The sequence below is a fragment of the Clytia hemisphaerica genome, unplaced genomic scaffold (genome assembly GCF_902728285.1).
Source record: "Clytia hemisphaerica strain Z4C2 unplaced genomic scaffold, Clytia hemisphaerica genome assembly, whole genome shotgun sequence".
In the NCBI taxonomy this organism is placed as follows: Eukaryota; Metazoa; Cnidaria; class Hydrozoa; order Leptothecata; family Clytiidae; genus Clytia; species Clytia hemisphaerica.
Genome location: NW_027104580.1, coordinates 326,198 through 345,410, shown reverse-complemented (window position 1 = coordinate 345,410; position 19,213 = coordinate 326,198). Strand labels below are relative to the sequence as shown.

The window sequence follows — 19,213 nt, the reverse complement described above, 5'->3', positions numbered from 1 at the left end:
TTTATAATTACACGTTTTTTTTTATAAGGAACACGTTTATAAGGAACTCGAGGCTGAAAATGGTCTGAGAAATAAGGAATTGTTAAGGAACTGCTCAGGCTGAGAATAAAAAATCAAGTTAAGAAACAGCAAGAGCTCAATTTGAACTTGCACACATTTACAACAACCTAAATAAAAAGGCGGAAAATATTGCTGAAACACCTTTCAATATGTCAAAAAAAACAAAAAATGCTGATAAAGAAGCCACACACTTAGCAAATCCAAACTTAACATCTAAGTAACTAAGGAACTCGATAAGGAACTTTGAAGCTGAAACTCTCTGGCAAAATAAGGAACTCCAGGCTCGGAGCCAAGTTAAGGTTCCTTATAAAAAAAAAACGTGTAATAGATTATCATGACAATTATATTATAATATTGAATTTACCGATAAAATTTTTTAAATACACTTTTTTATAAGAAAATTGAAATTTTGATAAAATACAGTATAAAACACAATAGTATTTGTAAGTTTTTAACAGTTTTTGTAACAGTAACATTTTGTAGTCTTTGTAGTATAATAATTTATTGGACAGTAATCTGAAATCTACATGTCTCATTTTTTTTGACCACCCCTTTATGATCGTATACACCTTTTCGACCGTAGCCACCGATTGCCGCGTGGGCATTTTTTTGTCCGCTTTATCCCACTAAAACCGCGTCCCAATCCTTTTTTCACACCTATAGACCATAGAAAAATGTGTTAAAAAAGGATTGGATCGAGTTTAGGGGGATAATTAAATAATCAAATGGTACGCGCCTGACTGTGCGACTAAAGTACATTTCAAATTAGCTGGCAGTAAATTTTCAATTGCGTATTACTTTTGATAGATTTTGAATTAGATAGCGATTTTATACTTTTTGGAAAGGTAATCCAGAGTGGAATATTATGCGTGTAAATTTTTTCTAAAATTTTCAAACACAGTTGAGCAATGCTATAACTACCATTTTTGGACTTGAGAAACTTCAATCTTTGCCCATGTCAGCTGTGAAATTTTTTTCGAAAAAAACAATTCATTCGAAAGATTTTGGACACAAAAGGAGTCTAGGTAGTACTTTAGGGACTTCAGGTGTATTAAATAATATATTCTTTTAAACTATGTCTAGAACTAAATGCGCAAAGAAATTTGGTTTGAAATAAGTTATCAAAGCCTTTTCTAGAAAACGAAGACATAGGTTGCTCTTGACGTAACTTTTGAAAGGGCGTAGTGTCAATATTGTGCTCTCCTTCTAATTTGATGAATCTTAAATTGTTACGTTACATTTTCTCGTACCATATTGTTCGACCAAATCCCAGAAATGGCTATCATATCATCTTTCCCAGCTGGCACATAAAGTCGTTTCAACGTTTTTCTAAAATTCTCAACGTCCATAAAACGTTAGATGAACATTGAAACAACGTTGTGTGCCAGCTGGGTTCAATCGAGTTTTCCCAACAACTTTAGAAATTATAGTGAAAGTCTTTAGATCATGTTCCCCATTTAGTTTATCGGTTGTAGGGGTGCTGTGGTATAGTGGTCATTGACCTTGGTTTCTGTACAGGCGACTGAAGTTCACTCGCAGTGGTTCACTTGGCATGTGAATGAGCCTTCGCCCGGGTCAATCCATGCCATGTGAGCTCGGAATTGGGTAGCCAGTCCAATGTGCTGACGAGGCGCTCATTGAAAGCCTTTATAGTTTCTGAAAATTGAGTTCAAAGCCAGCCATATAGAAAACAATTGTTCAGACGAAACCGCCGTCTGTACCTTTCACGGCCCGTTATCCGGCAAACGGGGACGGCAGAGTGGTAGAATTTGGCGCGCTTTCTCCCTTCGATATGCCCAAAACATGATTAAGTTTACATTTAAGAAACAAGAAAGAACTTTACTAAAAAATCAGAAAGATGTTTATATTCGGACTTTGCTGTTTCTGATATTTCATTAAATTGTCTGGTTTTGCAAGTTTACATTTGTTACGGCCAATTAGTATACAGTCAAGTTTCATCTAATTGAAGTCATCCGAGTTGAAGATTGAGTTTGTCTTCGTTTCATTTCTTGTTTTCCAGCTCGATCGAAAGTATCCCTGACACGTTTTTTCTGAAAATAATGCCTTGTATTCAAATGTTTTCGAAAAACCATCACAAAAACTTTTTGGCCATACATGAAAATGAGTACGACAAGGCTGTTCGCCATTAATGCAATTTGATGGATTACACTTTTTGTTTTGTGATCTCTTTGGAAGTAATAGATGGGGTAGACTGAAAGAAAAAACATGGTCGTGATGAAGGATAGGTAAAGAATAATCATGACTTCGCTCAGATAGGCTGGTAGTTTTCGACATCTGTATGCTTCCCAAATACTCACCATTTGTATTAGGATCATAAACGCAATCAGAATGTTGTTTTGCTGTCCGCCAGTGCAGATCTCCGAGCGCTTGTAGGTAGTGAAGTCAAGGATAAGCTCAACGGCAGGTAATTCTGAGTAAGAGATGACTGCGTATAGAGATAAAGCTATTATTACATTTACCAATATTATCAAAACTTGTTTTAGTTTGACTTTCAACACCTCGTTACCTTGAACTCTGATCTTAGCTTGGAACGCCATGACTAGCTTATGTGATTTAATCAATATAATTGAGATATTTAGATTGTATAGAATAGCAATAACCAAAGGTCGAATTATACATTTCCAAGAATTCATACCACCATAGAAATACAGGAAAAAGTTGGCAACGAATATCGATAGATTGACGACTAAGTGAATAACTGATGCAATGATGTCAGAGATTTTGACGATAGGTGTATCTTTGTTTTTGACGAAAACTATCAGGAATATGGCGGATGTTAAGGTACCAGTGGTGATCAGTAAGAAACATAGTAATCCACTTCCTTTGGTGAATTTAAGAGGATCATCTATGAATGGATCCATGCAAGATGTTTGTTGCTTGTTTGGTATATAGAAACCAGGGCATTGTTTGCAAGGTGTGTTTCCTGGGTTTTGTTTGATTGTATTGGTTGGACATGGTTTACATATGTAGCCTATTTCGAAATCCCATTTAGTAGTTTGATTATCTTTGATACCAAATGTTTGGTATAAACCGGGTGGACATTCGACTATCAGACACTCAGATCTGGTCAGGTTGGTGTTTTTGAGTGGTTTTTCATTCATTCTTATGTGTTCGTCACTCATGTCCAGATAGAAATTAGCCTGCTCTCTATTAAAGGATCCAGCCTGCATTGCAAGTTGGTTCTCAACGAAATTAATTGTATGCAGTAAGTGCATTTCAACTGCTGCTAATTCTTGGAAATATGGATTTTCATTTCGAGTTTGCAATCTGTCTCGATTATTTACAAAAAATTGTCGCCTATAATCCATACTGTTTATAATTTGGAGGCGACCACTTTCGTCTTTAGTCGACCAATCAAAAACAACAAAAAATATTGAAGAATATGTAAAATATGTCTCTTGAGCTCTTGCAATGAACGTTTTAACAGCGTTGTATGATCCCAGTAGCAGTACAATTTGAGTCTGATCTAGAGGCACCTTTTTAAGAGTTTCAAGAATTTCGTCAAAATCCATCGTTGCAATTTTAGAAGCTCTTATACACCTATCGTCATTCAAGTTTAGTTCTTTAATGCCGTCTTGATAAAGTATATCAAATATTTGAGTATTCGTATCTGAGTCGTGTTGTAAATGATAAATGATGACGTCATTCCAGCCATATTTGTTTGCATTATGGTTGGTTTCTGTCATAAACGCTTTGAAAGGCAGAATCCATCTGTGGTGATACCGGAAGTCGTCGGGTACACTGTTGTATTGAACGATGAAAATATCGGTGAAAGTCAAAATTTCTTGCAGTAGCTTGAACATGGATGATGGTATATGTACACCAATATTGAGTATGATTGATTGTTGACTTTTTGAGATGGTTTCTGCATAGCTGTATTTGGAATCTAGAAGCAAAACTGTCACAAAGTGCAGTAGTCTTTCATTTTCGGTACAAACATCAACAATTTCAATGTTTATATTTTTGGAATGGAACTTTTGGCTATCATTCAAAATTTGCTGGTTTTTCAAAGTGAATTCCGTTTGGAGTTGATTGTCCTCTTTGCAAAGAGAGAAAACTTGGAATATGATGTACTTGGATGCCCATATTTGTTGCAGACATAAAATCAAGAGAAAGCTCACCATTGTTTATTGTTTTGTTCCGTCATTGTTATTTTTATGCGGTTGAAAACAGAATGTTTATGAAATTGCCTCCCAGTTCTTCAATGTCCCTACAACTTTATTCATGAAGGTATGGTAAGATAATTCTACCCCCTGGTCAAGAAGGCCATGAAAACAAAACAAAAAACTGATCTTGGTAAAGTGCCCTTGATTGACTTGGCTAGCCTTGTAAAAAAAACAGCATTCTTCCTTCTTGGAACTGAAATTAGTATGTTATACCCCCCTAGTCTATTTCTTCTCATTTTATATAGAAAAAAAGCTAACGAAATATATAATGAACCGTGATTTTCCTCCTACGCAGGATTCTAGCTCAAAAGTTGGTTTTCAGAAGTATTTTTGTTAAGATTTCAAAACCTAGAATATTTTTTCTATTGTGAATGACCCAACCAAAAACACCCCCTGTTATGAAATTTTTAAAAGGTATTCGTCTGCAAAATTAATATTTATTAATTATGTTTAACCAATTTCAAAGTTCCTAAAGCACGCCAAAAATAAGAACAATGTTGAGCCTGGAATTATTCAATTTCAAGCAATTTAGGGGTCAAAGTGGTGGAAATTGGGTATAAATCCTCAAATACTTCAATTTCACCTTATAAATAAGAACAGGATAAGAACAATTTGAGGCTTAAAGTGCCAAAAAAATAAGAACAGCCATAAGTCTTAAAAATCATAGGTTTCATTCCATGGTAAACTTTTTTTATAAGATTTACCACACCCCCTTTCTCACACTGGAATTTTTCAGCTTGTGGGGATGAAAATAACGGACCATAACTCGAATTAATATTCCAATGTTTTTAGGGAATGGTCAGAAAGTATCTACTAGGGGTGTGTCAACATTTTTTCCAACCCTTAGGAGGGGTCTCTAAAAAGATTCATGTCTTTAGGAGGGGGTTATATATTAAAAGGGGGTGCCGAAAATATATCAACTGGTTAGGGGGGGGCTTGACATTTTTTTGAAGATATCAAGGGGGTGCAAACCACTCCTTTATGGCTGGATTTGAATTGGAGATTGAAAGAAAAGCACAATATTTTGCTGTGGGATTGGCTTTTCTGATTCTATTCAGCGGGGACAAAAATTATAGTATAATTTTTCACTGGGCAGTAGCGTTCTCAGGGGTGTCGCAAAATTTGTGTAGGAGAGCAAAATTTTGTTACGAAGTAATTATCTTTTAATGTTATGAATAGATAATTACTTTGTCATAAAAATCTGCTCTCTTCCACAGATTTTCCGACATCCCTGCGAAAGCTACTGCATGCTGGGGGACGATATTTTTGCCAATTTTTCCAGTGGGAGGGTGTCCAAGTGTGAATGTGAGAAGGGGTGTATTACAGATAGTATTGAACAGAAAGAATGAAAAGGGAAAAAGGAGACAGTTTTGTTTTTACTTGGTCATTTTAAATATTTTGGTAAATTCTGGAAGAATTCCCCTCAGATAAATAAGTAAATTAAATTACAAAGTTTGTTTTTCGTTTTTGGTTCGATTGTTTTCAGTTTTTCATCGTTTAATGAGATGGCTCGGTGAGGTATTTGCCTTCGTACAAGCAAGCATTTTCTTTTTGGTTGAATTTCAAGTTTCCTGGGCAAGCAATACATCCGACAGTGACTCCCTTCCAGCAAGCAACGTATTGACGGTCATTGCTTGGGTCTTCAACGTTTCCACTGAAGTGTGGTCCGTAATGGGGGCATTTGTCTGGGCAAGAGAAAGTGGTGGCTGGGTGCCATTTTTGTGTGGTGACACAGTCGTCCTTTTTGCTGTACAAACATTGGTTGCAAGTTTGACTGAATTCCAAGGAGAGAGGGAAGCAAGCTTGACAGTAAGCTAATCCGTTGGAGCATTGGACAAAGTAGTTACGTCTGTATTGGCCATAGAAGTAGTATTCGAAGTTTCCGTCGGCTTTTCCTTTGCAGAGGGAGTCTGGGCATGGAACAGCTGGTGGTGTGGTTCCAGTGATGGGTGGATTGGTGATGGCTGCAGCAACTAAAAGATTGAATGAAAATGAATGTTTAGAAATTATATTGATTGCAATTAGTTTTTATTTGAAAATTCTAGAAAGTTCTGAAAAGCCGGTAACTAGATCAAGCAACTTTATTTGATTACTAGAATGATTTTCGTGAGGTGAAGTTGAAGAAAATGAAAATAATTTCAAACAGACAATCGTTGTAAACATTGTAGCATTGCAATGAAACTTACCAGCGATAAGAGCGAAAGCAATGATACACTTCATCTTGTTGTTTTGTGATTGTCAAGTTCTTCAGAATTCAGAAATTGATGATTGAAGATATCTCATGCCCCACCTTTTATAGTGAAACCCTTTCTTATTAAAATGCCATTGTAATTAATGTTTGTAACACTGTCTATTGTTCTAAAGAACTTTTAAGGAAGTGAGTTAATATCTAATTGTTAATTGTTATAAAGTTATTTATTTGTACACAACAAGCAATCAGATGATTTGCAACTTCCTATTACAGTTATTAATTGATATTGCTTTCATACCTTTCTTGTTTGTGAAAGAATATACTCTTTTTCTTGTAAGCATAATGTTTATAAGTATACTTAGGCTCAAACTCAGTAAAAAATAAGCATAATGCTAAGCATTCCTCCAAGCTGAAATGTTTACTCACCTAGGGGACCTAGGGGTACAAGTATTTTGTGGGGGGGGGGGTGGGGTTATCATCTCGGGGCCTTGGGGACCTAAAAGATACATGAACATGGTGGGGGTATATAGTATATTTTCGTCTCGGGACATGCATTACCCAGCTGGCACACAACGTTGTTTCAACGTTCATCTAACGTTATATGGACGTTGTGAACGTTAGATAAACGTTGAAACAACGTCGTGTATTGATGCATTATGATGCGTTTAGATTTCCATCTTTGTTATAATTGTTATAATGAATAAGCTTCTGTCTTTTTCTTTAACCCATCAATTTGTTTGCTAATGATTTGTATACAACAAACAATCAGATTTGTTGCAACCTGTTGTCAGTTGTTGGTTACCATTAATTGGAGTCATTATAATTAATTGATATTGCTTTTGTGATTTATAATATCACCGAAGAAATTCAAAGGTGATTACTGTAATATTACTGAAAAAGCCATTCAAAGCGGGGCTGTGTTTCATGTTTCATGAATCAAGATTTCTTAATTTTGTTCCCATGGAGATATATGTACACGTTATTTATAAGAACGAACCATATAAGAACATAAGGTTTCGATGGCCAAAATGTTAAGAACAACTTAAGAACATTTTTAAGGCTTTGCGGACTCTTAACACCCGGATTTCCTAGGGAAATTGAGAACAATATTCATAAATGGGGAATATAAGGACGTTAAGAATATTTTTAGTCTTAAAACTAAAAAAGTTAAAAACATCCGAAGGCTTCAAAAAATTTTGAATGTTTGTATAAAAAATACGTTTATATTGTATCATTTTTTCATTCTTCTTAATGGCCTTCTCAAGTCGGGGCTTTTCAAAATCATCTTTTTTCTTCCAAGCTTTCGAAGTATTGATTTAATTTGAACTCCCGATAATACCCCTCTAGCTTATGCGGAGAAGAAGACCTAAAATGTCTGCCCACGTTTGGCTGGTAGGCTACAAACGCTGTCGGCATGGTAAAAACACCCCTGTCTCACAGCCCCGGTTGAACTTTTTTCCTTAGTGGGGATAAAAATTCCTATTGAAATCCCTATGGGGAAATTCTCTTGTTCCAAGGTTGAAAGATCCAGTGGGGATTGTTTTGGAGGGCAATTTTGAGCAGGGAATTTCGAATGGGGATGAAATCAAAGTCAATTTCCGAGTGGGGCTGAAGTTCCGGGGTATTCTCCCACTGGGGACAAAATATTTGCCAAATCTTCCAGTGGGGTTGGGGTCCCAGCGGGTCTGTGACATACAGGAGTGTTAAAAACGAGTGGTTAAGCTTGTAATGGGTTTCGAATGGCCTAACCAGTGATGAAAGTGACTGCCTGCGGTTGGCTGGAACGTCGTCAGAGGATAGCAACAAAGAGTGTTTCAGCCCCTCTCAAGTAGCTCAAAGCTACTGGAATAAAGTTGACTGAAAAATCTTCCCAGTGAGAAAATACCCTGAAATTTCTTCCCCATTGCAAAAATATTGTCTGTACTGGGAAAGTCGGTGTGAAAGATTTGGCGATCCTCATTGAGTAGACTTGTGAGCAATGGAATATGAAAGCCCCACTCATTAAAAAGGTTTAAACATTCTCTTTTCATATGTTTTTATTTTCATTATTTTGGGGGTAGTTTTGTTGTTCATTTTCCTAAGATATCGGATGTTTTAGAGCCTGGCAAGGCCTTAAAAATGTTCTCAACTTGTTCTTAATATTTTAGCCATCAAAACCTTATGCTCTTATATACTTTGTTCTTATAAAAAACGTGTATGAATTCGTCTAAAAGCTAGAAAATATTCTGATGTTGCTGATCTAGATCCATCTCTGAAGTTTTTTCTGGAGTGCATCATACTTTGTTTAAATCTGATAATTACTTCAGATGATCTTCATGGTTTAAGAGCAGAAAGGAAGCGGTTTTTTTTACTGCTGGATTTCTGGTGGATGTTACAACACCTAACGCCTAGATGACAAGTCTAGGACAGATTTAGAATATAATCAAAGAAATTGCGGAAATTGCGGAATCCTAAGTTTTTTGTAAAGCAATATGATTTTTGAAAGAGAATGTTTTTGAAGGTCTAATAAACAGATTTTGACAAATATGGAATGAAACAAGGCTTAAAATTAAAAACAGGCCCAATGGCTCCTGAGAATTAGATCAGTAGTTTTTTTTCATTTCTATAAGTGGAATCCCCAGTTAATGATTACAGTTTTATGAGCTGTATACTTCTATTAGACTCAAACAGACTTCGTTCAATATTCGCGAGTATAATGATAATTGTTCTGTTGTTATTCCTTGGAAAAAGCACTTTGTGAAAGTACTACCATCACGGCTATCGATGTATATAGTATGGTATATAGCGACTATATGGAATATTGGCTAGTTTATATGTAATCGGAGGATATCGAGGGCAACAGTGATTGAAGTCGACCTAAAACAAATTCGATAGTTGATGTACGGCCCAATATCACCTATGCTCACCTAAACAGACGACGGTTTTTTGGTGTTTTATTTTACCGTCGTCATTCAAAGGGAAATTTGTTTTATATCGTCCCCTTCGATTTATCTCGAATACATAAACTCGCTATTATTGGTTTCACTTTGTAAACAGAGTCCTGGCAAAATTCTAATTTTTTTTTTCATATCATGAATTTTTTGAACTTTTTTTCAGTACGAGGTTATGGAACGATTTTAAAAGCGCAACCAGTAGACGAAAAGCGTCAAATACAATACACTCGAATGTTTTTAGGCCTGATACTCTATCTTTACCGATGAAAGTCTCTGGTAAGTAAATTTTAAGGCCTCTCTCAAGATTTACGTGATGGTGTTGTATATTATAATTTTTTTCTTGCGTAATAGCGTGATTCCTAATCTTTTTGGTGTAATGGTGTGATTTTTATCAAATGCGTAAGGGGAGAAAATTCAAGGCATGATGCATGATTTTGACTATTCTTCACTATAATTGTGTGAAGATTTGGCAAACTTCCGAGCTTGTCCGCCAAGGGGACAACTTCTTAAACTATTACGCCCCCTATTACATACAAATTCAAAGTGGTAATAATTCTTTCTCTAAGATAAAAATTTGAATATAACCAGATTTGGGGTTCGTTGTGGAAAAGTATGGACAAATATGGATTCAGTGTCAAGCGTAAGCTTGATGATAAATTCTTAAATAAAGAATTCCCCTATTAAATAAGTAAATTAAATTACAAAATTGGTTTTTCGTTTTTGGTTCGTTTGTTTTGAGTTTTTCATCGCTTAGTGAGATGGCTCGGTGAGGTATTTGCCTTCGTACAAGCAAGCATTTTCTTTTTGGTTGAATTTCAAGTTTCCTGGGCAAGCAATACATCCAACAGTGACTCCCTTCCAGCAAGCAACGTATTGACGGTCATTGCTTGGGTCTTCAACGTTTCCACTGAAGTGCGGTCCGTAATGGGGGCATTTGTCTGGGCAAGAGAAAGTGGTGGCTGGGTGCCATTTTTGTGTGGTGACACAGTCATCGTTTTTGCTGTACAAACATTGGTTGCAAGTTTGACTGAATTCCAAGGAGAGAGGGAAGCAAGCTTGACAGTAAGCTAATCCATTTGAGCATTGGACAAAGTAGTTACGTCTGTATTGGCCATAGAAGTAGTATTCAAAGTTTCCGTCAGCTTTTCCTTTGCAGAGGGAGTCTGGGCATGGGACAGCTGGTGGTGTGGTTCCAGTAATGGGTGGGTTGGTGATGGCTGCAGCAGCTAAAAGATTGAATGAAAATGAATGTTTAGAAATATTGATCATCTTCTGTTTTGAAAATTCTAGAAAGTTCTCAAGAAATCTCGGCAAGCAACTTTATTTGATTGCTAGACTGATTTTCGTGAAGTCAAGTTGAAGAAAATGAAAATAATTTCAATCAGACAATCGTTGTATGTAAACATTCTGGCACTGCAATAAAACTTACCAGCAATAAGAGCGAAAGCAATGATACACTTCATCTTGTTGTTTTGAGATTGTCAAGTTCTTCAGATTTCAGAAATTGATGATTGAAGATATCTCATGCCCCACTTTTTATAGTGAACCCCTATCTCATTAAAATGCCATTGTAATTAGTGTTTGTAACACTGTCTATTGTTCTAAAGAATTTTTAAGGAAGTGACTTAATGAAGGACGTGTCTTAATATCTAATTAGCTTGTTATTATTTGTATGCAGCAAACAATCAGATTTGTTGCAACCTGCTGGTCATCAGCAACTTCCGTAGTTACAATTATAAATTGATATTGCTTTCGTGATTTATAATTCTGAAAGAATGTTTTTAAAGCTAGATTCATTCCATTTGAAGATATCATCATTTTGTTGTTTTTAATGTTTTGTGATGTATTTAGATTTCCTTTTTTATGATTGTCATAATGAAAAGCTTTTGTCTTTTTATAGAATTTTCCTCTTAACTTTTTTTGTGATTATAAAGAAGGGAAATTACTTCTTCTATGTTTCATAATAACACGTCTCTCTGCTTAAAGTGATAATAAAGTCGTAAATCAATGAAGAAGCGAAAAAAGTTCTTTGACTAAAGCCAGTTTCAAGAAGGTGCGCAGTGCTTTTATTTTTGACCAATAATTAGTTGTACGTAAGATAAAAAGTTTTGTATCGTTGTTGGAAAGATATTTACGCGAATATTTTTCCTCTGATTTGTTTTTTAAAATTCGTCCAAGAAAGTAAAAGAAATTAACCTCTTGTAAAATTAAAATAAAAACACTGCACACCTATATGACATAAACTTTGGTATAGTTCTTTTGTGAAGGGCGTACGGTTTTTCGGAATAGCGGAAATCGACCCTTTTTTCTTCGGAATTTCGGAAATCAGACAAAATTCCTTCGGTATTGCGGATATCTGAAATTGTTTTGGTATTGGAAATCCATGAATTTTTGCTTCGAAATTTCGGTATTATTAAGTTTTTATCCCCTTTTTTCGGAATTCATACATCAAAATATCAAATTTTGATGAAAAATCGGTCAGAACGAGGAAAAATACCCCAAAAAATTGGTATCGGAATTGCAAGTATTTTTTTTACGGAATTTCGGAAATTTTGGCAAAATTATTCGGTATTTCTGAAATCGCAAACCTTCTTTTGTTGGGTTTCAACCACAAGAAACGAAATTTATAAATCTAGTCCCTGAAAAAAGAATGATATCCTCGTTCTTTGATCTGGCTTTATATAATGATTTAAATTGCAAGTATTTTTCATCGCCATAACATTAAGAAAGTATTTCAAAAGGTATGTATATGGAGTCAGAGCCTATATGAATATGAAGCAGGGTAAAATAAATTACAGTGCAAGTTGAGGTTCTGCTTCAAAGTTCAGAAATTTTCAAAAGGATAAACTTTTGATGTATTTTTGCAATAAGGAATAAAATGTAACAGTCTATTCCCAACTGGGATGTCTATTTCAAAACCGTCTCTGACTGAGAAAATGACTGTTCCCATTTTATATCCGTCAACAATCATATTGTATCTCTCGTATTGATCATTTCTGAAATTCATCTCGACTTCATTACACTTTGTTTAAAATCTGATAATTACTTCAGATGATCTTCATGGATTAAGAGTAGAAGGAAGCGGCATTCTTTACTGCTGGATTTCTGGTGGATCTTACCGCACCTAACACCAAGATAACAAGTCTAGACAGATTTAGAATATTCAAAGAGTTGCGGAATCCTAGTTTTTTTGTAAAGCAATATCATTTGTAAAGATAATGTTTTCATAAGGGCTAATGAAACATTTTAACAAAATTTAATGAGACCAGTCCCATCAAGGATTTCCTAAATAACTGCAGTTTTTATTTTGAAAGCAGAATCGTAGGGTAAAGATTATAATTAAATTTCTTACTGTGCACTTTCATTTCACTTGTATTCTACATTAAGCAGTTCGTGCTACAAACTCCAAATTGATTCAAATGCATTCCGCTCAATATTGATAACTTTGTGAGCTTCAAGCTCAGAATCGATCCAAACACGTTCTCCTCAATATGATAATAAAAGTTGTGAGCTACAAGCTCTGAATCGATTCAAACACTCTCTGCTGAATATAATAAAAGTTGTGAGCTACAAGCTCTGAATCGATCCAAACACGTTCTGCTCAATATAATAAAATTTGTGAGCTACAAGCTCTGAATCGATCCAAACACGTTCTGCTCAATATAATAAAATTTGTGAGCTTCAAGCTCAGAATCGATCCAAACACGTTCTCCTCAATATGATAATAAAAGTTGTGAGCTACAAGCTCTGAATCGATTCAAACACTCTCTGCTGAATATAATAAAATTTGTGAGCTACAAGCTCTGAATCGATCCAAACACGTTCTGCTCAATATAATAAAATTTGTGAGCTACAAGCTCTGAATCGATTCAAACACGTTCTGCCCAATATAATAAAAGTTGTGAGCTACAAGCTCTGAATCGATTCAAACACGTTCTGCTCAATATAATAAAATTTGTGAGCTTCAAGCTCCGAATCGATTCAAACACGTTCTGCTCAATATAATAAAATTTGTGAGCTACAAGCTCTGAATCGATCCAAACACGTTCTGCTCAATATAATAAAATTTGTGAGCTACAAGCTCCGAATCGATTCAAACACGTTCTGCTCAATATAATAAAAGTTGTGAGCTACAAGCTCTGAATCGATCCAAACACGTTCTGCTCAATATAATAAAATTTGTGAGCTACAAGCTCTGAATCGATCCAAACACGGTCTGCTCAATATAATAAAATTTGTGAGCTACAAGCTCCGAATCGATCCAAACACGTTCTGCTCAATATAATAAAATTTGTGAGCAACAAGCTCCGAATCGATTCAAACACGTTCTGCTCAATATAATAAAATTTGTGAGCAACAAGCTCCGAATCGATTCAAACACGTTCTGCTCAATATAATAAAACTAGCCGGTACCCGGCGTCGCACGCCGGTTAAGCTGTTTGCTGAACGCATTTAAAGTCCTTTGGATGTTGGAAAGGTGGCTTAAACACGATGAAATCAAAATTAAAGGGAAGAATTCTCTTCAAAGTTTGACTCTATCCCTCCCGGGTGACGTATCTTTTAACCATATTTTGAAAAAGATTTTTGTGGCAAAAATGATCAGAAAGCAGAAAGGGCGTCATTCCCAAATTACACCATACCGGCGACCAGCGACGTCCGAGACGGCTCTGCAATTTTTTTCTCGCTTCGCTCGCTTTATATTTGCCGTAGTTCTTGATGTTTAGGAAAACTTTGATGTCAAGATAAGCGGAGTGAAATAATAGACATGACACGAGATTCGTCGAAAAAAGGCAGCCCGGGGGGGGGGTACTTAGGCAAGAGAAGGGTATGGGTATGTGCCGGCCTTAAAGGTGCCTTTTTTGAAACATGGCAGTTTGAAAAATCGGAAAATCAAACTTCAGTCCCACTAAGAATCGGAAAAATAGGAACTTTTTGCCTCCAGAAAGATAGAAATTTAGTGAAATTAGTCCCAAAAAGTGAATTAAAATTCACACAATTATTCTGCTAAGGGTCCGAGGGGCAGGGCCGAAAGTCAGCTCGAAACCATAGTCCCCCCCCCCACCCGGAAGGCAGCTAGGACACGCAGAAAAAAAGCGTGATAGCGCAATTTTATGTTGCTTTTTATAAAATAACTTCGTCATAACTTCAATAATTTTTCAAATTCAACAATGACTTAGATTTACAGCAAAATAATTATCGACATACATGTTTAAAGGTCCCTTTTTACGAAGAAAGAACTCTAGTTTTTACCGCCTTTTGAATGTATTTTTAATGTTGCTGTTGTTCTAACAAACTTGTCTTGTGATTCTTATGTTTTATTTTATATTTGTTCTTTTCTTTAACAGATTCTGTTTAAAAGATTTTCTTTTGTTTTGAAAAGAATTCGAATGTCTCAAATCAAATAAGGTCGTTAATTACATTCGAAAACATAAAACAAAAGAAAAGAAAGAAAAAAAAAGACACAGTCAAATCTATCAATCAAAACAAAGTCTTTATAAAACGGCGCGAATCTGATTTAACACATTTGTGGAGCAAGAAGCAAAAGTCATCTTTTAAAAGAACAAAACATTGCTTGCGAAAACGAAAGTGACACACAAAAAACAAACCAACAAACACACATACAGACTACGGCTATTAATATATAGATTTGTGAGCAACAAGCTCCGAATCGATTCAAACACGTTCTGCTGAATACTAAAATACTGGAGTAAGACCAATTGATCACCATCCTCACCTTCTCAATTTACACCCCTGTATCACATTTCATGGTTGGGCCCCTAATCCAACGCAAAATTTGATCAAGATTTCGTTCCAGTTAGATCCCCGATTCGAAATTCATTGTAAAAATTGCTTTCCAAAACCATGTAACTGGAATTTTTGAGCCTGGAACAACAGAATTTTTATCTTGGATCTTGATGGAAATTTTTTATCCGAACGGGGAGAAAAAGAACCATCGGGTCTGTGAGACAGGGGTGTTTTTAAGTTCAAGATGGCCAGAAAAATGAACTCAAAACGAATTTTTTTTGAGGAATATACATGAAAAATCAATCTGATAAGAAAGAAAGAAACAATTTTCACAAAAACTGTTGGGGGCCAATGCAACGACCCCCGCTGCCTTACCCGGTAGCTACAGCACTGAAAAAGATAAACCCAGACTTGGCAAACTAATTGGTTATTAAGTAGATACAAGACTTCTGTTATTATTCCCTTTGAAAAAGCACTTTGTGAATCCCATCTCCTGGATGGGAAATGAATAGTCCTAAACGCGCGACCCACATGGTTTTCACACAAATGCTAGATTGAAAGTAAAACATTATCGCCAGATTTTGAAAAATATGCTGCGTGAAAACAAAGAAAAAGCTAGATTCAATCTGTCATTCTAAATGCAGCGCAAATCTTAAGGCTTCAATGTTTCATGCTTGGGAAAGGTTGAAGATTCATCTCCAGTTCCTTTGGGGCTTCAAACTCAATGAGTGGTACCCACAAGACATTGCAATGTTAAAAATTAACATTTTTAAATGTTTTATAAAATATCCCATCATGGACCATCACTTCAGGATTGCTCCCAAAGGGATAGAGAATGGTGTGATATTTCGGGAAATTTGCGATCGTTATCCTAATGCTGCTTGTGGATGTGTGAATATGGAAAAATGGGTACCCTCCCTAGGAAGTGACATTCAGAGGAGGGATAAAATTAAAAAGGTTTTGTAAAATTTAGGTGCAAATACGGAAAATAATTGAAACTTGAAAGGAATATGAATCATAATTTTATCCTTATATTTTTATGCAGTTTTTCTTATGCTCGATCCCTGTAAGAAAATTTTCTTGCGCCTATTGTAAAATATCACATCATCCAGTATCCAACCAGGATTACTCCGGGTAGGATAAAGTTGGTGTGATATTTCTGGACATTTGCGGTCGTTATCCTAAAACAGCTATGTAATTTGTAAAATATCAGTGGAAGAAATTGATAGCCCCTCAAAATGTTTGAAATTATGTATCTTTTATAAAATATCACATCATCCAGTATCCAACCAGGATTACTCCCGGTAGGATAAAGTTGGTGTGATATTTCGGGACATTTGCGATTGTTATCCTAAAACAGCTATGTAATTTGTAAAATATCAGTGGAAGAAATTGATAGCCCCTCAAAATGTTTGAAATTATGTATCTTTTATAAAATATCACATCATCCAGTATCCAACCAGGATTACTCCCGGTAGGATAAAGTTGGTGTGATATTTCGGGACATTTGCGATCGTTATCCTAAAACAGCTATGTAATTTGTAAAATATCAGTGGATGAAATTGATGGACCCCTCAAAGTGTTCGAAATTATGTAAAGTTTTGGATTTTTTGAGGTTTCGAAGTTTGTTGAATATGATATTTTTCAGAGTTACATCAATTTTGTAAATGAAGTATTTTGTGGAACATGTAAAAATATTTTATTTTAATCGGCTTTTGGAAAATAAGTACAAATTATTGATCTCGTAACGAGACGCTACATCATCAAAAGTATTGGAGGAAAAGTAGATCTAGCGCTTTCGATACATTTACACCACTATCGTGTAGTGTTACCATTAGGGTACCACTATCAAAATAACTCTGTTTTAAAATTGTTTTAGTGTGATGCAGATTTTTGTGGTTATTTAGTAAATGTGTGATTTTTCGCTATATTTGTGCGATGAACAAATTTTTTTGAATTTTAATGAGTCCTGTTATTTGGCGAGTTTTTGAACTTGTCCGTCAAAGAGGCCAATTTCTTATATAAGTTAAATTCATATAAAGTAGTAGAAAACTCTGAGAGATACAATGAAAACAGATTTAGGGTTTGTGGTGGAAAAGTATGGACAAATTTGGATTCAGTGTCAAGCGTAAGCTTGATATAGTGTACTGTATTGATAAATTCTTAAATAAAGGATTCCCCTATGAAATAAGTAAATTAAATTACAAAGTTTGTTTTTCGTTTTTGGTTTGATTGTTTTCAGTTTTTCATCGTTTAATGAGATGGCTCGGTGAGGTATTTGCCTTCGTACAAGCAAGCATTTTCTTTTTGGTTGAATTTCAAGTTTCCTGGGCAAGCAATACATCCGACAGTGACTCCCTTCCAGCAAGCAACGTATTGACGGTCATTGCTTGGGTCTTCAACGTTTCCACTGAAGTGTGGTCCGTAATGTGGGCATTTGTCTGGGCAAGAGAAAGTGGTGGCTGGGTGCCATTTTTGTGTGGTGACACAGTCGTCGTTTTTGCTGTACAAACATTGGTTGCAAGTTTGACTGAATTCCAAGGAAAGAGGAAAGCAAGCTTGACAGTAAGCTAATCCGTTGGAGCATTGGACAAAGTAGTTACGTCTGTATTGGCCATAGAAGTAGTATTCGAAGTTTCCGTCAGCTTTTCCTTTGCAGAGGGAGTCTGGGCATGGGACAGCTGGTGGTGTGGTTCCAGTGATGGGTGGGTTGGTGATGGCTGCAGCAGCTAAAAGATTGAATGAAAATGAATGTTTAGAAATATTGATCATCTTCTGATTTTATTTGAAAGTTCTAGAAAGTTCTCAAGAAATCTCGGCAAGCAACTTTGTTTGATTGTTGGACTGCTTTTCGTGAAGTCAAGTTGAAGAAATTGAAAATAATTTCAAAATGACAATCGTTGTAAACATTATAGCATTGCAATAAAACTTACCAGCAATAAGAGCGAAAGCAATGATACACTTCATCTTGTTGTTTTGAGATTGTCAAGTTCTTCAGATTTCAGAAATTGATGATTGAAGATGTCTCATGTCCCACCTTTTATAGTCAAACCCTTTCTTATTAAAATGCCATTGTAATTAGTGTTTGTAACACTGTCTATTGTTCTAAAGAATTTTTAAGGAAGTGACTTGATATCTAATTAGCTTGTTATTTTTTGCATACAACAAACAATCAGATTTGTTGCAACCTGCTGGTCATCAGCAACTTCCGTAGTTACAATTTTTAATTGATATTGCTTTCGTGATTTACCTATAATTCTGAAAGAATGTTTTTAAAGCTGGATTCATTCCATTTGAAGATATCAACATTTTGTTTTTTTTAATGTTTTGTGATGTATTTAGATTTCCTTTTTTATGATTGTCATAATGAAAAGCTTTTGTCTTTTTATAGAATTTTCCTCTTAACTTTTTATGTGATTATAAAGAAGGGAAATTACTTCTTCTATGTTTCATAATAACACGTCTCTCTGCTTAAAGTGATAATAAAGTCGTAAATCAATGAAGAAGCGAAAAAGGTTCTTTGACTAAAGCCAGTTTCAAGAAGGTGCGCAGTGCTTTTATTTTTGACCAATAATTAGTTGTACGTAAGATAAAAAGTTTTGTATCGTTGTTGGAAAGATATTTACGCGAATATTTTTCCTCTGATTTGTTTTTTAAAATTCGTCCAAGAAAGTAAAAGAAATGAACCTCTTGTAAAATTAAAATAAAAACACTGCACACCTTTATGACATAAACTTGGTATAGTTCTTTTGTGAAGGGCGTACGGTTTTTCGGAATAGCGGAAATCGACCCTTTTTTCTTCGGAATTTCGGAAATCAGACAAAATTCCTTCCGTATTGCGGATATTTGAAATTGTTTTGGTATTGGAAATCCATGAATTTTTGCTTCGAAATTTCGGTATTATTAAGTTTTTATCCCCTATTTTCGGAATTCATACATGAAAAATCAAATTTGATGAAAAATCAGTCAGAACGAGGAAAAATGCCCCAAAAAATTGGTATCAGAATTGCAAGTATTTTTTTAAAGGAATTTCGGAAATTTTGGCAAATTTATTCGGTATTTCTGAAATCGCAAACCCCGTACGCCCCCTTCTTTTG

At 35.4% G+C, this 19,213-nt stretch overlaps 3 protein-coding genes across 3 annotated transcripts; all 3 read right to left on the bottom strand.

The window, feature by feature from the left end:
- Positions 1-5,627: 5,627 nt before the first annotated feature.
- Positions 5,628-6,505, bottom strand: LOC136823545 (uncharacterized). Its single transcript, XM_067079733.1, has 2 exons — positions 6,434-6,505; positions 5,628-6,220 (listed from the first exon to the last, which is right to left on the bottom strand). The coding sequence occupies exons 1-2, from the start codon at positions 6,465-6,467 to the stop codon at positions 5,745-5,747; spliced, it is 510 nt and encodes a 169-aa protein (XP_066935834.1). The 5' UTR covers positions 6,468-6,505; the 3' UTR covers positions 5,628-5,744.
- Positions 6,506-10,109: 3,604 nt separating this feature from the next.
- On the bottom strand, positions 10,110-10,889 carry LOC136823554 (uncharacterized). The gene is made up of 2 exons (XM_067079742.1): positions 10,801-10,889; positions 10,110-10,597 (listed from the first exon to the last, which is right to left on the bottom strand). Exons 1-2 carry the CDS (start codon positions 10,832-10,834, stop codon positions 10,122-10,124), a joined length of 510 nt encoding a protein of 169 aa, XP_066935843.1. The 5' UTR covers positions 10,835-10,889; the 3' UTR covers positions 10,110-10,121.
- Positions 10,890-17,231: 6,342 nt separating this feature from the next.
- Positions 17,232-18,135, bottom strand: LOC136823544 (uncharacterized). The gene is made up of 2 exons (XM_067079732.1): positions 18,050-18,135; positions 17,232-17,845 (listed from the first exon to the last, which is right to left on the bottom strand). Exons 1-2 carry the CDS (start codon positions 18,081-18,083, stop codon positions 17,370-17,372), a joined length of 510 nt encoding a protein of 169 aa, XP_066935833.1. The 5' UTR covers positions 18,084-18,135; the 3' UTR covers positions 17,232-17,369.
- Positions 18,136-19,213: the final 1,078 nt, after the last annotated feature.